General features: G+C 36.0%; 1 protein-coding gene and 1 long non-coding RNA gene across 5 annotated transcripts in view; both read right to left on the bottom strand.

The window, feature by feature from the left end:
- Positions 1–3,056: 3,056 nt before the first annotated feature.
- The window catches only part of LOC143735469 (uncharacterized), a 204,678-nt gene continuing 184,891 nt past the window's right edge, over positions 3,057–22,843 (bottom strand). The window contains exons 1-5 of one of the 4 annotated variants that reach the window (XM_077225659.1): positions 16,595–16,799; positions 15,962–16,273; positions 15,304–15,612; positions 10,673–10,684; positions 3,057–3,531 (exon numbers count right to left, since the gene is read on the bottom strand). In XM_077225659.1, coding sequence (XP_077081774.1) covers positions 3,311–3,531; positions 10,673–10,684; positions 15,304–15,612; positions 15,962–16,273; positions 16,595–16,643 — 903 coding nt within the window. In that variant the 5' untranslated portion in view covers positions 16,644–16,799 and the 3' untranslated portion in view covers positions 3,057–3,310. The other 3 variants (XM_077225658.1, XM_077225657.1, XR_013203185.1) reach the window with 3 other exon arrangements.
- On the bottom strand, positions 20,948–22,174 carry LOC143735516 (uncharacterized). The gene is made up of 3 exons (XR_013203207.1): positions 22,013–22,174; positions 21,624–21,708; positions 20,948–20,988 (listed from the first exon to the last, which is right to left on the bottom strand). It is a non-coding gene; the product is annotated as an uncharacterized LOC143735516 (long non-coding RNA).

Raw genomic sequence — 22,843 nt, 5'->3', positions numbered from 1 at the left:
TGTCCCAGTCTGTTCAGTGTTGTAGTGTAAGAATTCATTTGTGCACCCTAAAAAAACTTTGGTTATTTTACTACCCAAATCCTGGGCCTTTTGGGTACATTTTTTGGGTTATTTTTTCAGTGTAAGGGTTGTTTTGTGTTACCCAGCTCCTGGGCCTGATGTAACAACCCAATGTTTGGGTAGTTTTGTGTTACCGAGATTGTGAGTCAGACTTAACAACCCAGGGATTGAGTTATTTATTGCATGCTTTTTGTGACCTCTTCAGGAGAGAGGAGTGCATTCTGTCAAATTGATGCGTGTCTTTGGTAAAATACAGGTTTGTGTACATCTTATTTCATCTATAAATTCATTATTGTTCTGTAGCCTATCGTTTAATGTTATGCAAAGCAACATACAGATGCAGATGTGAGTCACCTAAACGTGTGTGTGGCGTCGGCCTTATCGCTTGATGGAAATGACTGATGCCTTGCATAACTTTTCATGGTTTTATTCAAAAACGATACAGAATATAACTTAGAAAGTTAAAATATGTTTTCAGAATTGTACATTGATTGTTTATGGACAGGTAATGGAGTCAGTCACAGCATATTGCGGCTACGAGTGAAACGCAGGGCGGCGGTCTGAGGTTATAAGTTCCCCTGCTGGACATGACACAAGCTCCGGCACGAGATCCAGCGAGGTTACGGTCGAAACGAGACAACAGAAACTGGTCAATTACACTTGAATTACTTCTAAATGTTTTCATTTTTACTTTTAAACTAATTTAACAAACATTCAAAGTATGCAATATGTATTCTAAACTATATGAAATATGTTACTGTAACAGGTATATAAAGTGTACTGTTAAATGTATGTATTGTTTGTTATAATTTACACAAAAAGGTTTATTTTCATATATATCTGATATACTTGTCTGAGAATAAGTGTGCTTTCCTTTAATTGCTGTGACGTCATTGTGAGCCTGCAAGTTTCCGGTTTTGTCTCCACCTCTTCCTTTTGGCATTGTTAATGCACTGAGGAGAGTGATGTAGGGGCGTCTCACTCAGACTGTCATATGTTTTGTGTATCAGGCATTAAAGATTTGTGAAGCTGCCGAATGCTGTCCTGTTCTTAAGTCAACAAAAACACAACGCAGACAACAGACCAGTTACATTACACACTGTTAAATAAGATCGAAAATAAAGGATCATGCAAACCAGTGGTTGTGTGGAGTAGCCTATTTAAAAAAAAAAAGTTTATAAGATTTAAGTTAATCCATAAACAGTAATTACTGTATGAAGTAAAAAATTAATTAAATTAAAAGTTAATTAAAATAAACCCAACATGTGTCCTGTCCTATATTTACCCAGCCATTGGGTTAAAAACATCCCCGATCGGGTTGTTTTTAACCCAGTGTTTTTTTAGAGTGTGGTATCATGAGTTGACTGTCTGAGGAAGACAGAATTTTATATATCCCGACCGACTGTACAAAGTCGGTCCAGTTTGCCAACCAGTCGCAACAGTGTGGCCCTTGGAGTTCATAAGGAGGCATAGCTGTCCTCTGATGGGGAAGATCCAGCTGTGGTGCACTAATCGAAAGGCTAACCCACACCACACAGGTTGGCTTGGTTGTTATCTGGACCTACGGAGGTACGGTAGTGATCAGAGTAGACCCTGAGATAATATAATCAAAGAAGAGTATATTATACGCCTACCTGACTCCTCCTAAATCTATAAAGGTAGACCTTTTACAGGAGTTGAATAATAAAAACAGAGGAAGTGGCTCATGATCTAGAGAGAGTTAAGTGGTCGCGATAGAAACCACCCAGGGTTGTGATGCGACACAGTTTGACACTGAAGACAGAGATGTGTTAAACCGAGATTCTCCTGCAGACACCTATCCCACAAGCCATTTACTTGGTGTAAAAATCCTTTTAACAATCTTAGAATGTTTTTCCACTATAAAGAACCTTTTTTTGGAATGGAAAGGTTGATGTTAAAGGTTTTTCGAGGAATTACACATGCCAGTAAAAAAACAATTAACATTATATTGGTTTGTCTCCTTTTTAATCATTGTATTAAAATCTTTTCACATATGATATAGATGGGGAAATAACATGTTTTTACACACACTGTTACTGTTTCATGCATTTTGTAGTGTGCCGTGTTGACTTTAAGATAAGAGAATGTAAAAGAATGTCTAGGTTTATTGTTAAGAAGTCATTTTTCATTGCATGTTTTTTTGCATAATAACCGCTCATAAATTATTAACTTTCTCTGTGTGGTGTTTGATCTGAATTATTAATGATAATCACTAAAAGAGTTATTTCAGTTAAACGTATTTAAAACAGTGATTTTTTCCTGAAGCATTTCAGTCAAACCTAACTTAGAGTAAAGAAGAAGGTATGGAGATGTGGTACGAGGATTTCAATGCACATAATGTAACATGGTGAAGCTCAAACTGATAAAAATGGCACAAAGGTGGAAGAACATGAGTCATTTTTTTTTTGGTATGCTTAATCGATGGGAGTGAAACAAGGTTTAGTATAAGTGACCTAATGAAGTTGTGTAGATCTAACAATATTTTAAGCAATAATAGCTGTAAAATGTCAATGGGAGATACTAGATCAGTCAACAAATGGGAGCGATCATTAGCCAATAATCTGCATGGTAGGATATGAAGTGCAAAGGAGTGTGGTAGCAAAAAAGGGAAGAGAACACGGAGAAGAGAACACGACGCCTTGTCATGGTGTGTAAACAGACAGTCTCTCTGGGGGGAAATTGACGAAATTGTGTTAGGGTTGCGGGCTGGATGTATTTGTATTAGCTTTCGAGTGTGTGCTCGCTCTTTGCTTTCGGATTCGCAGCCCACGAATGCCCTTCTGTAAAGATGTAAACAACTGAGACCACAGCAAGTTTCACTTCCACTCGCAAACTTACCTGCAAGTGTATCACGTGAAATCAGTGGATCATATATCCACACAACTGCTGTTTGAAAACATTTAGCAGTTGTAAAATATGATCAATGCTCATGACGTTATAATCGTACTAGGTATAACAAAAAACAAGATCCACGCTATTGTAAGAACAAATCTTTATTAAATAAAGTCACCAAAAATGTGCACCAATTGCCTCTGTGATGAGACTCATTTCAAGGATACAACAGAGCTTAGAGCTTATAAATCATTCAGTGCCATTTGTGTTGCTAATTATTATTTTGTTTAGAGCAATTATGTTTGGAGTCATATATTAAATTGAATAGATCAATCAATAAATGACCAATGAATGCAAAAAAAACAAACAAAAAAAACGCATTAATGTGTGGTTTGCATTATGTCTCAACATACCCGGAGCTAAATGTTCTGCACAATTCATACTGATGGTCTGACTGCACAGAAGTCTGATGGTAATGTTTAAACAGTTCTGTTCTGATCAGCTTTCTTCTCGTAGATCTGATGTCATAAACCAGCACTGCAACAGTAGCCACGCCCACCAGAGCAGAGAGAGCCAATCGGATCACAGCTTCAGTGAAACTACAACAGTGGATGAGATCTGAAAAACATAAAAACACAGAATCAGAATCTTGCATTAAGTCTCTTTTAAACAGATTTACAGGTGCCAGTTTTGTGGGTTATTATTTCCTTACGAAACAAAAATATATGGGAATATACTACTAAATATAATACCATATATTACATAATACATTTCCATATATGGAAAACTAGTGCTTATATTTTTCAATATACTGCAATATATGCATAGACCATGCATGGCTATATTAATGAATATAAAATATTTATAAATTAATACAAAAATAGCATTAAATGTATTACTCACAAAGTTTTATCCTTTATTGTGTACATATTTTGCACATACATGTTCCCATATAAATGTATGTTCACACGCACGCGCACACACACACGCACACACACGCACACACGCACGCACGCACACGCACGCACACGCACACACACGCACACACACGCACACACACGCACGCACACGCACGCACACGCACACACACGCACGCACACGCACACACATTCAAGGAATGAATTACAACCATAGACAGTAAAGGTTACATCAGATTTATAGTTCCCAGCATGCTTTGCTTCTGACTGTGTAAGGAGAGCACATGTTAAAATTAAGTGTTATTTAATGTGTTGTTCTCAATATTAATATAGGGGGAGATCTGTTAGTGTTTAATGCACTATTATTATTTTGTATTTTTTTCTGGTATGTCTGAGTATTTGGGGTTAGCATTGTGCTGAAGAGTAGAGCCTGTGATTAAGTTGACGATTGTCTAAAGACTGTTAAAACTCTATTAACTATATTTATAAGTAATGACTGTGCGCACTCCTCAGTATAGTGATAGTCTCTTTGCTAAATACTTTAGTACATGCAGGTGTGCTTGTGCTATTGAGAACTAGCTTGAAAATATGAAACATTTATCATGTAGATAATTAAAAAATATAAGAAATATATTGTATTAAATATTTCTTGTCATATATTATTGTCATATTTTTCAATATATGAAAAGTATCAATTTCTCATATTTTTATTCAATATATTGTAATATATTAACACAATATACTATTCTGTATATTTTCAAATATACCGTTAAACAATTTAATAATGATCATTCATATATGGGAAATATATTTTCGTTCCGTAAGGGTTAGGAGTTCCAGTATCTATTAGGAAGACAATGTTTGCAAAATTGCCCCCCCCCCCCCCCCCCCCATAGCCAGCTCTTAGATACACGCAACACTTCTCTGTCGCTTGTCTGCAGTCTGTTCTCCATTCCTGTAAACTCCGAAAAAGAAAGCAAGCAAATGTGTCAAACCCCCAATACCCATTAACCCCAAATCGCAGGGAATACATGAGCTGATCAAACGAAAACCTTGAATGCCATGTAATTTCACTTTGGATAAAAGTATCTGCCAAATGCATAAAGGCACGTTTTAATTAGTTTATGCAGTCGATTATAGGCCAATCACCAGCAGAAATATGAATAATATGTAATAGACCAATGAATATATGCTGGGTTTTGACTTCAATCAGGCCAATATGAACTTACAGTGGATTTCAGAGTGAAAAACTACTATCACACTGATTTACCTGAACACATCTAACAGAGTTCTGCTCTGTAAATAAAAGCTAATCATTAGTAATGTACCTGAACTTGGCTTATGGAGTTCAGTGTTGTTGTTATTCTCTGTTTGAATGAAGGTTGAATGGTTCACCACAAAGCTGGACGACACACGATTTGAGCTTGATGATCTTTCCGGTGATGAAGTACTCAGTGGAGATTCTGGTAATGACAGATGATACTGTGAAGTCACTCTCATCACACACACTTCTATTCAGTCAATATTATAAAATGTGGATGTAAGGAATATTTAAAATAATAGAGAAGAAACATTTAAGAATTTTACAATGTTTTTCAAATGAAGGTTAGAGTAAATTACGCCATAATGTTCACCTCACCATTGACAGTAACATTGAAACTCTTGTATTTGGTTTCTTCGCCGACAATTGTTAGTTTATAAAGTCCAGAGTCTGTGGTTCTGATGTTTGTGGTGGTCAGAGATCCGGTTTGATCCAGAGTCAGTCTGTCAGTGAATCTACTATCATAGCTTGAGCTGGTTTGCGTGAGTCTGTTAAATTCAGCGATTCTTGTGCTTCCGAACGTCCACTGTATCAACAAATATTTCTGTACTTCCGTAACATCAGGGTTTAGAGTGAGAGAATCTCCCTCCATCACTGACACTGACTTCACTGCATCTGTCACATCTGGAAAAAAAAAACAGAAATATATTTTGTTTTAAGATTTAAGATTTAACGATTTTACCATCACAAATATATAAAATGACAAAATAAGTTGAGGTAAATAAAAATAAAAATAAATACAAAACTGAGTTAAAGTACTTATCAATATCTTTAATAAAATATAGACACAAATTGAGGCTCTGAGACACACATAGTGTATTAAATCAATTCCTGGACAACACAGCCCATAGTCAACGGCCCCTGTGCTTTGGCCCCACACTAAAATACATCCCCATGTACAATAAATATCATTTATACAAGGTCTGTGCTGTTGAAGAGCATTTGCAAAACTGCAGAGCTCATACAACGACAGTCAAGCTTTATTGGGGGGCTCTGAAATGATTTGTTCCTCATTAATGGACACAATCAATTCTTCTTTTCGAGTGTCACGTGATATTTCTTCAGCACTCGTTTTTGAGTGCTAACAGAAGTGAAACATAAAACACTCACTCAGCTAATTCAATCTTATTCAGTTGTCAAGTTATAGTCACTGGTAATTCATGGACTAATTTAGTTTTCATACTGAGAAAATTATAAACCACCTTAAATTAGCTAAATGCCCATTGAAAACATGTAAAAAAAAGTTGTCAATTTTCTGTGTTTTACAAGATAAACGTTGTTTTGGTATGTTTCTAGTTAAAATCCTTAAGCAAACTTATTCACCACACTCCAAAACTAATAAATAAATAGGAATTAAAATAAATAAATAAAATAAATAAATAAATAAAATAAGCCTTCTTTTGTAAACATATGTCTGAAAATACTTATGTAATGGTTTTAACTACGAAAAAAACAAAAACGATTAGCCTATTCCATGTTAACCACAAATTAACCACGGTTTTGTTACATAAACCATAGTTTATATTTGTGTGATAAATGGTAATCAATACGCCAAAAAAAAAACTTTAATAAAACTTTAATAAGGTTTTACCAAAATAAAACATGGTTAATTTGCGTGAACTTAAGTCATAAAAACACATTCATAACTTACCAACCAGACGACACAAGCTCAAACAGAAAAAAACAAAAGCGTTAACCATATTTCCTGTCCGTTTGTTAACCACGATGTAAATATCTGAAACTGAAATCATCTCGATTTTTATAGCAGCATGTGGTCAGGTCCCGGAGTTCTGTCGCTAGTAGGCGTTCCCAATTCCCATTTCTGGTTGCCTAGTAACGTTTATGAGTGACAGAAGTGGCTGCCAATGTTGTTGACATTGAATATGTTTTCTCAACGCAAAAAAAAAATATATATTTTGAAAGGTGAGTTTCGTATATAAATTAAATAAGTCCTAACGCTTAATAGTTACAAATCCGAATTTGGTAAAAAAGCCTAATCTAGCCTATATATAGCGTAATGCACATGCACATCCTCAGTGACTTTTACATACAACCCCTTTTCCAGAAAAGTTGGAACAATTTGGAAAATGCAATACAATCAAGAATATGTGATTTGTTAATCTTGATACTTTATTTAATTAACAAAAGTACAAAGAAAAGATTTTCCAATGTTTTCACTGACCACCTTAAATATATTTTTATAAATATAAGGGACCGTTCAGTATTTATGGAAAGGGCCACCGGAGGAAAATAGGGGAGGGTCATGTCTTTTTATTCTTTGTTGAGGGGAGGGTCATTCAACTTTTTTTAGTCTAGGGGGAGGGTCACCCAACTTTTGTATTCATGAAAACAGCAACATTTCAAAGTGGCTTGTTTGGTGCATATTTTTTCCATGTAGCTTTATGTAGCTCTCTCGGTCTCGGTCCCCCCATCGCTATCAGATGGGTCTGACCCAACAAAAATCCAGTTTGGCGCTGCCTGACAGTGCGCCCACACTTCAGTACGCGCTCAGAAAAAGTGCATCATGTACAGAACGCCAAATTAAATGTTTACCCGGCATAGCTTTAAAGCACGAGCAAATAATGAACTTTTGTGATTGCGAATAAGTGCAGTGTCCTGTGAGTGTAACTGTACCGCGGCATTAACATGTGATATGAATGTACATTGAGTGTATTGGGACTGAGGCGCCAGAACTGCAGCTGATAGAATGTGCGTACGATACTACCATATTTTAGTTTCCATTCTTATTGTGTTTCCACAGCAATGTTAGTGAGTAAGTCTACTGAAATGGCCACCATAACAGTGGAGTGTGATGTGTTAGACGTAGGGCTACCACATTTTTAAAATACTATTAGAATTATTTTAAGTTAACATAATAAAATACGCAGACCTTCACCAAACAAATAGTTGAGGATAAATTCAATTCCAGCATATGGACGTGACATTTGCAGTCAAAACTTGAAATATAAATTATCAGAAAGTGCATTTAATACTGAATCTGTTTATATATCCATACCCCCTTAAAGGAATCTTTAGCGCGTAGTACGGGAGTTTGCACAAGTTGAAGTACAACTAGCCATAACTGCAGAATCTCGAGGTCATGAAAAGGAAGACGATGAAAATTTAAGCTCTTATATTTTCGCATTCTGTCGCCACTGCATCAGCACCGAAAACATGATTTTATTTTTTTAAATCTAAAAAAAAAAAATATGATACGAACCGAATTTTAGGTACTTTGGTCTATCGTTACAGCCTTAGTAAGATGAGAAAGCAGGAGTTTAGTCGTTTGTCATGGTTGTAAAAAAACAATGGCTATCTGAACATCTTTGCCAAGCGCAAAGATGTCATGCCTTTTTCCAGGGGAGGGTCATGCCTTTTTTCACAATCATTTTAGAGGGTCATAGACAAATTTATTAGGCTACTGGCGAAGGGAGGGTCAAGTCTTTTTTGACTACAGATCTCAAAACTCCTCCGGTGGCCCCTTAAATAAATAAAGAACAGTCCCTAACCTAAGAAAATTTTGAATTTGATGGCTGCAATATACTCCAAAACAAAAATATTCCATTGTCCTCCTTTTAATTGGGAATGCAATTTGGGAATGAAGGATATTGTTACCATTTTTCAAGTGGATTTTTTACATCTCACCTGATACATCTGCTACAGTCTGTTGTCTGTTTCTTCCTTTCATGATTGGCCATACATTTTCAATAAGAGACGATCTGGACTGCAGATGTTGAGTGTCTACAAAGCCACTCTTTTGTAGTACATACAGGGTGAGACTAATGCTTTCTGTACACCTAAAGACTTTGAAAAGATTTAGAAAAGACTTTATAAGATTATCAGCTCACATCTAAAGACTTGGGTTCACAGTTTTTAGTCTCAGACTAAAGACTTGCGATAATATCAAACATGTTTGATATGAAAGACTAGAGAAAGACTGGCATAAATCGGGTCGCCGACTGCAGATTATCACCTCACATTTAACGATCGAGACAACGGGAGCGCGCCGAGACTCCAGTAAGATTCCTAAAGACTGCCGGTCTTTAGTCTGGGACTGTGAAAATCCTTTGGTGTACGCCCGGCATAATGCATGAATATACCATGATGTTTGCTTTTGCTTTTGTCACTGATGAAAGTCTGGATGGTGTCTTTTGTCTTTGCCACTAAAAATTGTATGTCTGTTTCCCCCCAAAACAAGCTGAATCACAAAATGGCCTGATTATTTGTAAGCTACATAAATATTTGCAAGAAATATTTCTTTAAATTATATTACATGTTTTACAGTGACTATGACTAACAGACAGATTTTCCGGACATGTCGTGGCTGAGATTTTTCCTAATTTTTCCTGAAGCTTTTCTTTTTTTTCCCTATTGTTTTCATACTTGCTGAAGGTAATGACTGAAAAGAAGGCTGGTTTGTTTGCAGGTATTGCACATAATTGACTATTCATGGCCTGGGATCTACAGAAAACAGTCAAAGCAAAGCAATGTATGAGAGCTATAGATAGCACATCATTAGGGAACCAAAGCCAAATCCCAAATATTTCAGGCAATTCAGAAATCACGGCCAGGAAAATGTCTTAGGAAAATAACTGTGTACAGCATTAATACTTTCCCAATGCAGGTGACGCTGCTTTAGCGCCACCTTGTGACTGAATATGAAAACACCCTTTTTCATTATATTCAATCAATGGTCTTCGTGTTCAGGAATGTTTTTTGAGAGAGACAATTTGGGATGTTTTCAACTCAAGGGCTGGGTAAATATAGGACAGAACACATGTTGGGTTCATTTTAGAATTGGGTTGTTTATTTAACCCAGCATAATGGGTTATTAATATATTATATGGGTAATTAATTTTTACTAGTAGCCTACTAACTTTTTTGTTTGTTATTTTCCCTTATTATTTTTTATGTATTAACTTAAATCCTCTAAACTTGCTTGCTAATAATTCATCAAGCGAAACAGGCAGAGTTTAAAAATAAATATGTAAAAAACTTTAGATTGAGGTGTTTGTTAATGATTGATAACTCATGTAGGCCTACAAATGCTTCATAAATCGTTGATAAGCAATCATAACAACAAAGATCGACTTTAAATCACAACCTGCCAAAATAGTAAAATAGCCATTTTAACTCCCGTTATAAATGCTTAAAGTGCACCTATTATGCTTTTTTTAAAGGCTCCTAATTTTGATTTAGTCGTCTCCTGCAACAGGTTTACATGCATCAGAAGTCAATTAACTCTTTAATTTTCTCATAATACACATTACAGATCTTGTTTAAACTGGAGTCGGACAATGATAGACTCAAGAAGAAGTGAACACATGTACAATGCAAAAGGACGTTTCTGAATGGTTAGTTAATGAATGTATGATTATGTTAACTATCTTCAATTAGCATATTCTCTCATGATAATCTATAAAATTGTTGAGTGGGAACTGGTGTTAGATGCATTCTGAGTGACATGCTATTGCATTTGTGTTATGTAGGCTACTGTATTGCATGTGAAGACGGATGCGACAGCTTGAGCAGACTCACAAATGTGCTGTAGCCTACAACAAGTGACAATTGACCAGTCTATGTTGTCCCGTTTCCACCGAAACGGCGCTGGAATGGATCTTGTTTCACTCGTAGTCGAAATATGCTGTGACTGACTCCATAACCTGTCCATAAACAATCAGTGTACAGTTCTGTGTTCACTTCAGTTCATCTGTGTTGTCCAGGATATCACACGGAGATATCCAGCTCCTGACGGGCAATACTGTGAATATAAGGAAACAGCTGAAGCTCTGAAAGAGCTTTGAGTGTAAAAGTGTTAATATTAATTCTTTTTTTAATTAAAAGTTATAACTCACATTGGTTGTGGTTCTTTTTATAAACCTTTACTGTTACAAGAGTATGTATTAGCCTAAAGAATTTTTTCGGATACTGCCGCCTGTAACCGGTAGGCGTGGTTTGGGAGTTGCCTGGCTTCGTAAGGGCAGCAAAGCAAGTGCATTCTGGGAGTTGTTGTCTTTCAGCCACATGAGTAAAAAATACATTTTCTGCCTTTTCTCAGTCTAGAATGCTTCAATTTCAAAAAATAATTACACATTTCTACTATATAAATGACCACTATTAAATACACATTAATCTTCCCAGAGCTGAAGTATCCCTTTAACATGAAGTAGGCTGTATAGGGCCTCCACAACTCTCTCCCATATGTCGAACAAGGGTGATCCGTGTCAGCAGCGCCGCGTCAGACACGTTTCTGGTGTGCAAAGACACAGAAAACGCGACGCAGCCGCCACGCAGCTGACACGCAACAGAAACGCCACGCTCACGCCACGCAGCCGGTGTGTCACCGGCCTAATACACCAAAGCACCATAGGTTATTTATGTGTGGTTTCACTGTTTTTTGGGTGGTGTTACATGTTTGAAAGACAAACAGGTACTCAGTGCTGCACGAAGTGACAAGAAGTAGGCTACACTTATAAAAAAAGTAGGCCTAATGTAGTCCAATACTGCACAGTACTACTTCTGGTCTACTATGTTTTTGATGTTCAAGATCGTTTGCTAAAGTCTCCTGCACTATATATTTTTTTTCCAATCAAATTGACTATTTGTTTGAGTATCAACGCATTTGTTTAATTTATAGTGAATAAGTTAAGATTTTTTTGTGTGTATCCTCTCCATCATTATGAAGCATTAAATTATCATGACTTTTATGTCATTTCCTGTCTTGTGTTTTGCTTTTGTAGTTCTTTGTAGTTTTCCCTTAAGCTTGTCTTTACTGTTTAAATAGTGCGTTTCACTTGTGTTGTCAGTCGTTCTATGTGATTGTATGAGTTCCCCGTGTTTTCCCTTTATTATTGTTATTATTATTGTGTTATATGAGTTTAATCTATGATAAACTGAGTGTTTGGTGCTGAAACAGATGAAGTGAAGACAGTGTCAAGACAGGCTGAAAGAGTTTGAGAACCACTGGTAGCCTATATTCAATAACTGATGTACAAAATCAGAGACTGTGTCCACTTTAAACAACCATCTGACTGAATATATTCAGAAATAAAACAGTAAAAACATAAATATTCGCTGGCTTAGTTCAATTCAATTATTTCACCATAATTATTCAGACGTCTCTCCATCTGGATCGGAGGTCTTTAACTCCTGCTCCTCGAGGGAAACCATCCAGAGTTAAGCTCAAACCTGAATCAAACACACTTGAAGCAGCAAATCAAGGTGTTAAAGGTATAACAGGAACAGTAAGTGTGTTGGATCAGGTTGAACTGGAGTCTGCAGGAAGATGGCCCTACAGGAGCATGGTTCGCCCCCTTGATCTAGAGATATCTAGCACCATCTAGTGGTTGGAAGAAAGCGAAAGTCACATGACCTGCATCCAAGTATGATGTCCCATGCTCTCCATTTCACACATCCAAGTGCAAACACACACCATGAACACACACCCGGTGCAATGGGCAGCCATTTTTGCTGGTTCAAACCCGCAATGGCGGGTTCGGTGCCTTGTTCAAGGGCACCTCAGTTGTGAGTAATAAGAGTGTAAGAGAGCGCTGTTCATTGTAGTGGTCTCAAACTCAATTCCTGGAGGGCCAGAGCTCTGCACAGTTTTGCTCCAACCCTAATCAAACACACCTGATCCAGCTAATCAAGGTCTTCAGGATTGCTAAACTTCCTTGCAGGTGTGAGTTTGAGCTGGTTGGAGCTAAACTGCAGAGCCCTCCAGGAATTGAGTTTGAGACCACTAACCATTAGGCCACAACTGCAACAGAAGATTTTTAATGAGAAAAAATGATCTGTCACTGACTGATAAAAAATTTAATATATAATATGAAGCCTAATATAAATTAATATTTTCTTATATTTTATATACTTTCTTCTGTTGTTTGCAAATCATTTTATTTATTAAAAACAGACAGATTATGGATATTGTAGAAAGGACTCCAAAAGAGAACTTGCCTCCAGATACTGAAGTTACAGCATCCACCAACAGGGGTGAATTATAAGATTTTGCCGTTTTAATGCCTTTGACACTGTTGTTTTTCCATGTTCAGTCAGTTTGTAAAATTCTGACATGTATATTGGTCATAAACTAGTGATAAAAATGCATTTAATACACCATGAAGATGTGTGATATTTGACCTTTAGTCTAAATCAACCACACAGTGGTATTCAGGATCACATTAAACACAGTAATACTGCAGTTATCAGTCATTTTGATTCATCTGTATTCATTTGTCTCCAGTTAACATGGATTCAAAATTTGAATGCCATGAACACACGTTCACGTGTAAAAAATAAAAAAATACAGTAAGTAAATGCATATATTTTGAAACTTTTAAGCTCTTGACTTTTTCGTGAAGAACTGCTTATCAGCATTTTGTATCTTAACAGAAGTGTGTTAAACCGCAGTGTGTTTAGAGGTTAAAGTGTCTCTGCACTAACAGTTTCATCTGATCTCAATTGATCACTTGGACAAAATACATCTTTAGTGGATGTAAAGCATTCAGATTGTTGTATTAAACTCATCTCTTGCTGAAAAGCGTTTGATGTGGTGATTCAGTGACGGATACAGCTGATGTTGGTTTGTGAAGAGCAGATTAACACTGACTAAATTCGGTAATGAATTTAACAATGGAGATATTTGATCAGGCCAAACATCTGTGAATCATGGGATTCACAACAGACAGGAGTGTCAAAATGTGTATATAGTCATATATAGTCAAACATATACTAGTTAAAGATCAAATTAAGAGAAGGGAGGAACATAAACTGAAGAACTGACTAATGTTCACACATTTATTTTTGTGTTTGTGGTCAGTTGTTTTTCTTCTCAGCTTCTCAATTTCCTGTTATCGTAATCAACATCTTCCTAGAACTGTTTAACAGTGTGTTTTCAACAGAAACACCGGCAGCCATGATGAGATTAATGTTTGTCACCTTTTAAAAGACATTTTTATAGGTTTGAATGTGCATTTCCAGCCCTTTTTTCATGTAATAGTTATATCCAAGTCATATGTATTTTATTTTATTTTATTTTTATCACAGTGAGTGGCCTATTGTATCTCTGGTATTTTCTAGAAAAAAAATATCTGCTAAATAAAGAAGTGTAAGTAAAAATACATTCAAAAGACAAATGAGACCTGAACAAAGAAATGAGGGATGGCTCTTCTGAAGGTTGGTTTGATGTTGTATTTTGGAAAGCAAAATACTTGATCATTCATGCAGAAAACTTGACAATGCAAGACTCATAGTGAGTTACTGCACTGAAGCCATTGAATGGCCAAATCATTAATTTTTTATATAGCAATAACTAATCTATTTAATTGTATAATTTATAATCAGGGCTATCGATGGGAGTTTGAATGAACTAGGGTGATGACATCAAACATCAGATAGTGTTAACCAACTAAAAACATGAATACTCCTTATTTATAGGGAGTGACTGATTTGAAGATGCACAGCAACAAAAACTGAAAAAACAAAGTCACTGAATCTTTTGGAATCTGTTTATTCACAAGAAAAATCCAAACAAACCAAACCGATTTACTAGAATGAATGGTATTTTCCAGTGTTACATACAAGAAAGTAGAGAGTGTTTTCAAATCATTTTCCTTATCTTGTTATTCAATTCCTAGGCTTATAATAATACAAAGGAATACGATCATTATATATTGATTGTCATTAATCACAGTGGGTAAGGCACTATTTTTTTGCAAAGGTGATTTAGAACATATGTATTGTGAAAAGTAATAGAAAAACACGACTGTAATTAAACATATTTTTATTTTCTTTTAATGGAATAAGATTAATTAATAATCACTTAAATGACATTTTTAATAATATATTTACTCAAGAGAATTATGTATTTAAAGCAGTTCAAGAAAATCTCCCCCTTCCTGAGTATCTGATTAATCAGAGTGTTAATTAATCTGAGTAATATCTCTTCTGCTTTGATCTGAATTCATAAACCAGAACAGCAACAGTAGCCACGCCCACCAGAGCAGAGAGAGCCAATTGGATCACAGCTTCAGTAAAACCACAGCAGCGGGTGCAGTCTTATGAGAGAAGAAATGGCCAGGGTAATAATAAGAAATAAGTTGAATTTAATTTGTGAACAATATACATACGGTATATAGTGTTATGTACCTGCACATGTGTGACAGAGTTTTTTCATGTCCAGATGTGTGGTCTGGTTGCTGATGGGATTGTTCAGCACACAGCTGTAAGTGTTGTTATCCTGATATTCCACCTCCAGAGGTAGAGAGAGACTGATGCTGAGATCACACACACTGATGCTGGACAATACACTGATTCCTTTGTACCAGGAGAGAGTCACATCACTCACATTCAACACTGAACACAACAATGAACAATTCAAAGATGATGATGATGATGATGATGATGATGATGATGATGATGATGATGAACAGTCTCTGCTGATGAGGGGAACAGGCAGACGATCTGAGAAAATATTTTTGTTATTGGTCTTTTTTTGATGTGTTAAGTGTGAGTTTATTGTGATGTCGGTCAGAGAGAGTCTCTCTCAACAAGTATAAAGGATTCATGCTACACTGGAATTAAAGTATAAGTGTCACAAAAACTTCATTACATAGAAATGTACTGAGAAATTTCTAAAATGTCCTTTCTATAACAGTCACTGACAGAACATTATCAAACACAATAAATCACATTAGACATGCTGGAAATGGTCATGACATTTTGACAAAAGACAAGAATGACAATGATGACGTACAGATATTGTAAGTAGAAAAATTTAATTACTGAAATTGTGAAAAGTGTTTTAACTCACCATAGACGGTAAGATTGAATGTGTAGAGCGGTGTCTTTGATCTGCTGCTGATTACTCTATAAAGTCCAGAGTCTGTGGTTCTGATGTTCATGATGGTCAGAGATCCAGTCTTCTCATCCAGCTTCAGTCTGTCTCTGAATCTCTCATCAGGAAAATCTGGCTTATAGTTGTCTCTGATAGCTATGAGACTGTTGTTGTGTACAGTTCTCCACATTATCAGATCATCTGTCTGTATTTCAGTATCAGAGTTTAGAGTGACAGATTCTCCCTCAGTCGCTGATACTGACTTCACTTCATCAACACCAAACACTCCTGAAGAACAAACAGAAAAAGTTTCTCGGAAAGAGGGTTTTAGCCATTTTGAAACTATTTGAACTAAACTATCAACCATGTGTCAGGGAATTTTGTTTTCTTCAATGCACTCATTTCAATGTATAATTCTATAATTTACAATAAATAAAACATTTCATATTGGAAGGGAAAATCAGCAACGTTCAGAACAGCAATATGAACACAAAAGTAGTTTAGTTTAATAAAACATACATTTTATGGGAAACATTAATGATGAAAATAATAACGAGCAGAAGAATGTGGGAATAATATAAACTGAAGTAAAGCAATACAAATACTTACCGGACAGACTCCATGAGCACAAACAGAAGAAAATAAACACCTCAGACATTTTTTTTTTCAGAACTTTGCCAAAGAGTTTCACTACAGAAATATTATAATAACCAGTTCTGGCGCTCTTGAAAACGTTGAATGTGCTGCCGGTCTGTAGTGAAGTGGTTTCGTGAAACTCTGCACTCAGTGTCAATAAACTCCTGCAGTAGCACCGCCCACAACACTGAATATGACTTATCATATAGAGCAGAGAACGTGATATGGTTCAAATGTTCACATTTTCTATTATTAAAACCAACATGAATCTCAAGGCAAGAGTTTCTAAAGAAACGACCATATTGAACTGAGTGTGTCAGGTATAGACAGATGTACAGTGGGGCCCCTGGAAATAAAGGGCTGGGAAAAGATTAATCGTGATTAATCGCATCCAAAATAAAAGTTTGTGTTTACATAATATATGTGTGTGCACTGTGTATAATTATTTTGTATATATATATAAATACACACACATGCATGTATATATTTAAGAAATATTTTCATGTATATACTGTATATATTTATTTATAATTTATATTATATATAAATATAAATATTTTATATATAAATAAATAAAAATGCTTATATGTATACATGCATGTGTGTGTATTTATATATACAAAATGATTATGCGCACACAGTGCACACACATATATTATGTAAACACAAACTTTTATTTTGGATGCGATTAATCGCGATTAATCTTTTCCCAGCCCTAGAAATAACATGAAGCCACTGCTTGCCTGAAGTCAAAATAGAGTCAGATATCGCAGGAGAAGTGAACTGGAGGAGCTGCTCTCTAAACTTACAGAAGAAACCAACACAGAGATATATATACACACAGAATAATATCACAGGAAGTCCATGGGAAATCTGTTGGTTCATACTGTATTCGATAACTGATGTACAAAATCAGAGAGAGTTTGCACTTCAAACAACCATCTGACTGAATATGTTGAGAGTAAAATCAGTAAAAACAAATTATTTGCTATCTTAGTTTAATACAATGGCTAATTAGTCTAATTATAACCATAATTATTCAGACGTCTCTCCATAGAGATATAGATGTGGCTCCATCTAGTGGCTGTAAGAATAATCTCTTTAAACGACAATGACCTGTAGGCCTAAATCTGATGAAGTCTAAATTACATGACAAATCCGGAGGACAAATGAGAAAAACAACATTCAACACAATCAGTTTATCATACAGAGGCAGTAACAACTTTTTTTTTCATTTCATTACAATTGCCACTATTTTGGACAGTTAATGCACTGAATAAGAAACCATTCTCATATCATCCTTTTTAGGGTCATTACTACATATTTCATCATGTGTCCAGGTCCTGCCCTATAAAAAACTGGTTGTTTCTGATGAAAGTGACTTGAATGCACCGTCATAAACACGACTTCCCACCTCGTAAATACGAACTTCCCAGGAGGACTTGAATGCAACATTTGTCATTAAAATCAAACTCACAATACAGAACTGACCCAAAGTCAGTTAAAGCAATTAATTAAATCCATATATTAGTTCAAGGGATCACAGGGTGCTTCTCAATTCTTATTTGTGCATCCTCGTTTCCTTTCGTCTCAGCTCTACCCCCTGTAGGTTTTGAGGGAAGGACGCAAGGAAAGAAAATGAGGACGGAGGAATCGAATGAAAGCTTTTTTTATACATTGAATACTTGATCACTCGAGCGTCACTTCACAGCGTCATTAGCAGCGCTCAAAGAATCTGCCCTTATGTTGTATTAGTTTGGTTATTTAAGAAATTCATAATAAATAATAATAAAGCAAGATACCCTGTTGAAATATGTGAGATGTGTGGTTTATATAAACTGTAAAGGTAAAGTTTAAATTAAAATTATTGTGACCGATGTGAAGGGGGAGGAGAATTGATACGTGCGTCACATTTAGTCAATAAAACACTTCCGCATAGGAAACACCTGTGTATCCTCACTCATAACTCCTCTGAAAGCCTCCTCACTCCTCGACTCCTCGCGGTGCAATTAGAGAATTGAGATGTCCTTCAAGATGGCTGTGCTGGATTGGTTTCCGGGTCATAGGATGGAGGATGGAGGACAGAGGAGCGAGGAGACGAGGAGGGATATTGAGAAGCACCCACAGAAGCACAATAAGTTAAAGAGTTCTTTAACTTATTGTTAAATAACAATAGTTTCAGGCCCGTTTGCTGAAATCACGTTCAAACCACTACTTCGAAACAGAGGACTTGCAAATGTTTTGAATCTTCATGAAGCAGCAACACACTGACCCAACTGGCAGTGACAAAGCTTAAAACCCATTTCAACCAACAGAAAGATTTTTCCAAATCCAAATTTAAGTCTAAATTATCTCAGTTAAATCTGTTTTCTACCATGACCATCAGTGTTATATGAGTTTAATCTCTGAGAAACTGTTTCTGTTTGTTTTGCATGAGTGTTTGGTGCTGAAACAGATGAAGTGAAGTCAGTGTCAGTGATCGAGGGAGATTCTGTCACTCTAAACACTGATGTTACTGAAGTACAGGGATTGTATTCAACAGAGTTTTAGTTTCTCAATATCACAGTTGTTCTGAATATCATCGCAGCTGTGATTGGGCTTCAGGTGGTCACATGACCGATATTTACATTATGATGAAAGCTGTGATGCTGATTTTATACAAGCATAAAAATGGTTATCCTCCAGTAAAAGGGTTCAGTATATTTAATCTTTGTTTCTGTCTTTCATTTTAAAATAAACTTCATTGTACAATGATGTCATACTGTAACTTTCAAAGCACAAAACTCCTTTCCAAGAAGTATTATTAGCTAAAAATGATTACAGTTCTTCATTGGTATTTGTACGCTGCTTTTACATATGAAACTCGTAATATTACCATAAAATTATCAGATTGACTTTTCCACTAAACCAGTGCTTCTCTAAATTCCGGTCCTGGGGCAGTAGCTCTGTTTACTCCAGTAGTGCTAGAAGCGTGAGATTCAACTGTAAATACTGTGGAAATCTGCTAATTAAAAAAGAAAAATTAATCATGAATCCATCTCTGGAAACACAGAGGATTTCAGTCACCAATTCACAATTTCCCATGATAAACATGAAAAACATGTAATGTTTTATTTAAAATCAAAGTCTGTTGATATTTCCTGATCAAACACAGATCACTGAATAATATTGTCACGGTATGGGTTTTGTGTCTTGTTCCTTGTTCTTGACTGTCATGTGATTCCCTGTTTGCCATGCCTCTTGTTCCCAGGTGTTTCTTATTAGCCACGCCCCCTTGTTATCTTGTTTGCCTGTGTATTTAAGCCCTGTGTCTAGTTCAGTCTTTGTGAGTTCTTGATGTTGTTATGTTGCCTGTAGCTGTCTCCTTGTTCCTGTTCTGAGGTTCTGTCTATTACCCTGGAATACCTAGTGGTGGGCAGATCGAGGCTTCGTGAAGTAATGAAACAGTTGAACCAAATGTGCCATATTGTGTCGAGGCTTCGAATCAATCCGACACCCGTCTCAACGGTGACACCAAGTGGTCACTTGCAGGTGTTGATCTGAAACAACATTGACAACCAGCCATTAAAAAATGTGTTTTTTGATTATTGTAGATATTGTTCTAATATGTGAAGCTTGTAACCTGTAGGCTCCTCACTGTGCAGAATGTTATTTTGGTCCTGAAAAATAATATAAATATAAAAAAAGAATATAAATAAAATACATCAAGCCACAATGTCTCACTTTTTTAGAGATTCTTATGAAAAATATTAATTTCTCTTCTTTGGAAGGACTTAGCCTACTTTTTTTTAACAGATAATTTCTCCAGTCTTTCGAAAAAATCCTCTCACAAAAACCCACGAGGTCAAAATGAGTTGACTTCACTTTTTATACAGATGTACGATTGTGTGGTCTGTTTCCGACCCTGTCAATCAAACGCTGAATCGGCGGAGCACGCCACCTGTCGAAACACTCAGAAGTTTCATTTAGCCGTAGTCACGTGTCAAGGGTGTTTTGAATCACGCTTCGGATCAGTGTTTCGAAACATCTGCGCTTCGGGATCTCGCACAGCTTCGGAACGACTGTTTCGCGTCAGCCAACGCTAGGAATACCTGTTTGTTTAATTAAATTTGTGCTTGCATTTGGATTCTGCTTCCTCCTTGTCTGCCGCTTCTCGTAACAAATAGTGAAAACAACAATTCTACAACAATTTTTTTCACTGTATGTATAATGACAGACATTATTTTGAATTTAAAATAAAATATCAGTGAAACGTTTAACTTATTAATTGGCACGTGAGGCTTCTCTCACGCATGTGGTACTCACATTAACAGACTGAAGTGCACAGTTAAATCCATTTAAAAGTTTATAGGAGCTGAAGCTGATATCTGCAAAAGTGGAGATAATAATTTATTTTCACATAGGCCTATATTTAAAAGATTTTCAATGTATCAGAGGAAAATTAAGCTTTAATACCACAAAATGATGTTTACTCACCTCATTTTACAGTTTGTGTGCCTATAGGTATAAATGCCTAGTTTTTAATCTGATTATCTAAACGATTTTTAACAACAGGGGATTGTAAATAACACAATTGTAGTAAAACTCAATGATTGGGAGAATTGGATATTTTATTGAAAATCTGTTATGTACATTTGAAAAACAGCCATGGGTAAATTTTTTCCCTGTGGGAGTTCATGGGGCCAGTTAATTTACATAATGTGTGGTCATAAAGTTTCTCCTTTCGGCTCTTTTGGTGAACATTTTTAAATTCCAGCAACAATGTTTTTAGGTTTTATTTTTATAACCAGAAAATAACATTCATGGAAGGAACTCATAGTTTTTAAAAGTAACAGACATTACTAATTTATTTATTGAATAACTGTTGTTAGATGTGAGAATAATTTTTTTCTGAATGGAAACCTTTTTTGAAACTTGCTATTTTAATAAATATTTAAAGAATTGGTCTTTAATTTATAGTGTCCATTCAAACTACTGACTCTTATAATTTTAAGAAACTCACCTCAGTGTTAGTTTACAGTCTGTTTTTGTGGTAAAGGATGATACTGCATAGGATATAACCTTCTGTGATACTGCAGTCTGAAAGTCTGTAAAACAAAAATAAATTGTTTATTCTTTGGACAGAGATTAGTAGTGGACTTAAAAATGCATTCTGACAAACTTAGAACAACATGAATTAAACAACATTTACATAATGTATTCAGTTACGTAATTTATTACGATATTTAAAATAAATGACATGTTAGAAGTCAAACTGTCTAAATAGAGAAACTGAAAAGAGTAAAAATGAAATTTAAACCACTGGAGTTTTCATTTTCAGTTATTCTGATAAAAGGAACATTTACAAATGTGTATTAACATTCAGACATGTTGATAAACAAAAATACACACTTGAGTTTCTCTAACTGTGTATTTTCCAACAGAGGACAGATCTTCTCCATTCCAGAGTCTCCTAGTTTATTTCCGCTCAGATCCAGCTCTATCGGGTTTAAAGGGTTTGAATTAAACGTTGAAGTCAGAGCAGCACAACTTTCTGTTTTAATACTGTTATTATTCAGCCTGAAGAGAAATAAAAACAAAGAAAGGAAACATTCTTCATTTTGTTTTAGCCACTAGCTAAAGTAACAGAGAGATAAATAGGCCTATATGATGGTTCATCTAACAGCCCTCAAAAACTTTAAAGATAGCATGAACAGTATTTGATTAGACTGATTAAAATGATAGAATGAGTCTACAATATAATTTACTCACTGAAGTATGTTGCGTTTACAGTGTTTATTTGTGCAGTAAAGCAGAAAGCTTCTTCACAATTGAGTCTCCTGGGTTACGGTCACTCAGATTCAGCTCTCTCAGGAGTAATAGGTTTTTACCCACAATTCTTCACACATACTGACAAGCTTCATCTGCAGCAGGACCAAAAAAACAGCAGAAGGAAAGATGAATTAATGCTGGTTCTGGTAGAAAGGTGTCAGAATACACACTGCATCGCAGCTTGTTGCGTTTGGGGCTGCATAGCCGCAGATCAGTCAGCGTGCCCATGCTGACCCTGTCCGCATTATCCTGGTGAAAGAGGCCACAGCCACCAGTGAATACTGTTTCCATGAAAGGGTGTAAATGGTCTGCAATAATGCTTAGGTAGGTGGTACGTGTCAAAGGTACGATGGCGGGACCCAAGGTTTCCCAGGAGAACATTGCCCAAAGCACACACTGCCTCCGCCGCCT

This window comes from Siphateles boraxobius, unplaced genomic scaffold (genome assembly GCF_051911475.1).
Source record: "Siphateles boraxobius isolate OS27281-9 unplaced genomic scaffold, OSU_SipBor_1 13, whole genome shotgun sequence".
Lineage (NCBI taxonomy): Eukaryota > Metazoa > Chordata > Actinopteri > Cypriniformes > Leuciscidae > Siphateles > Siphateles boraxobius.
This window is presented reverse-complemented; position numbering and strand designations above follow the sequence as displayed.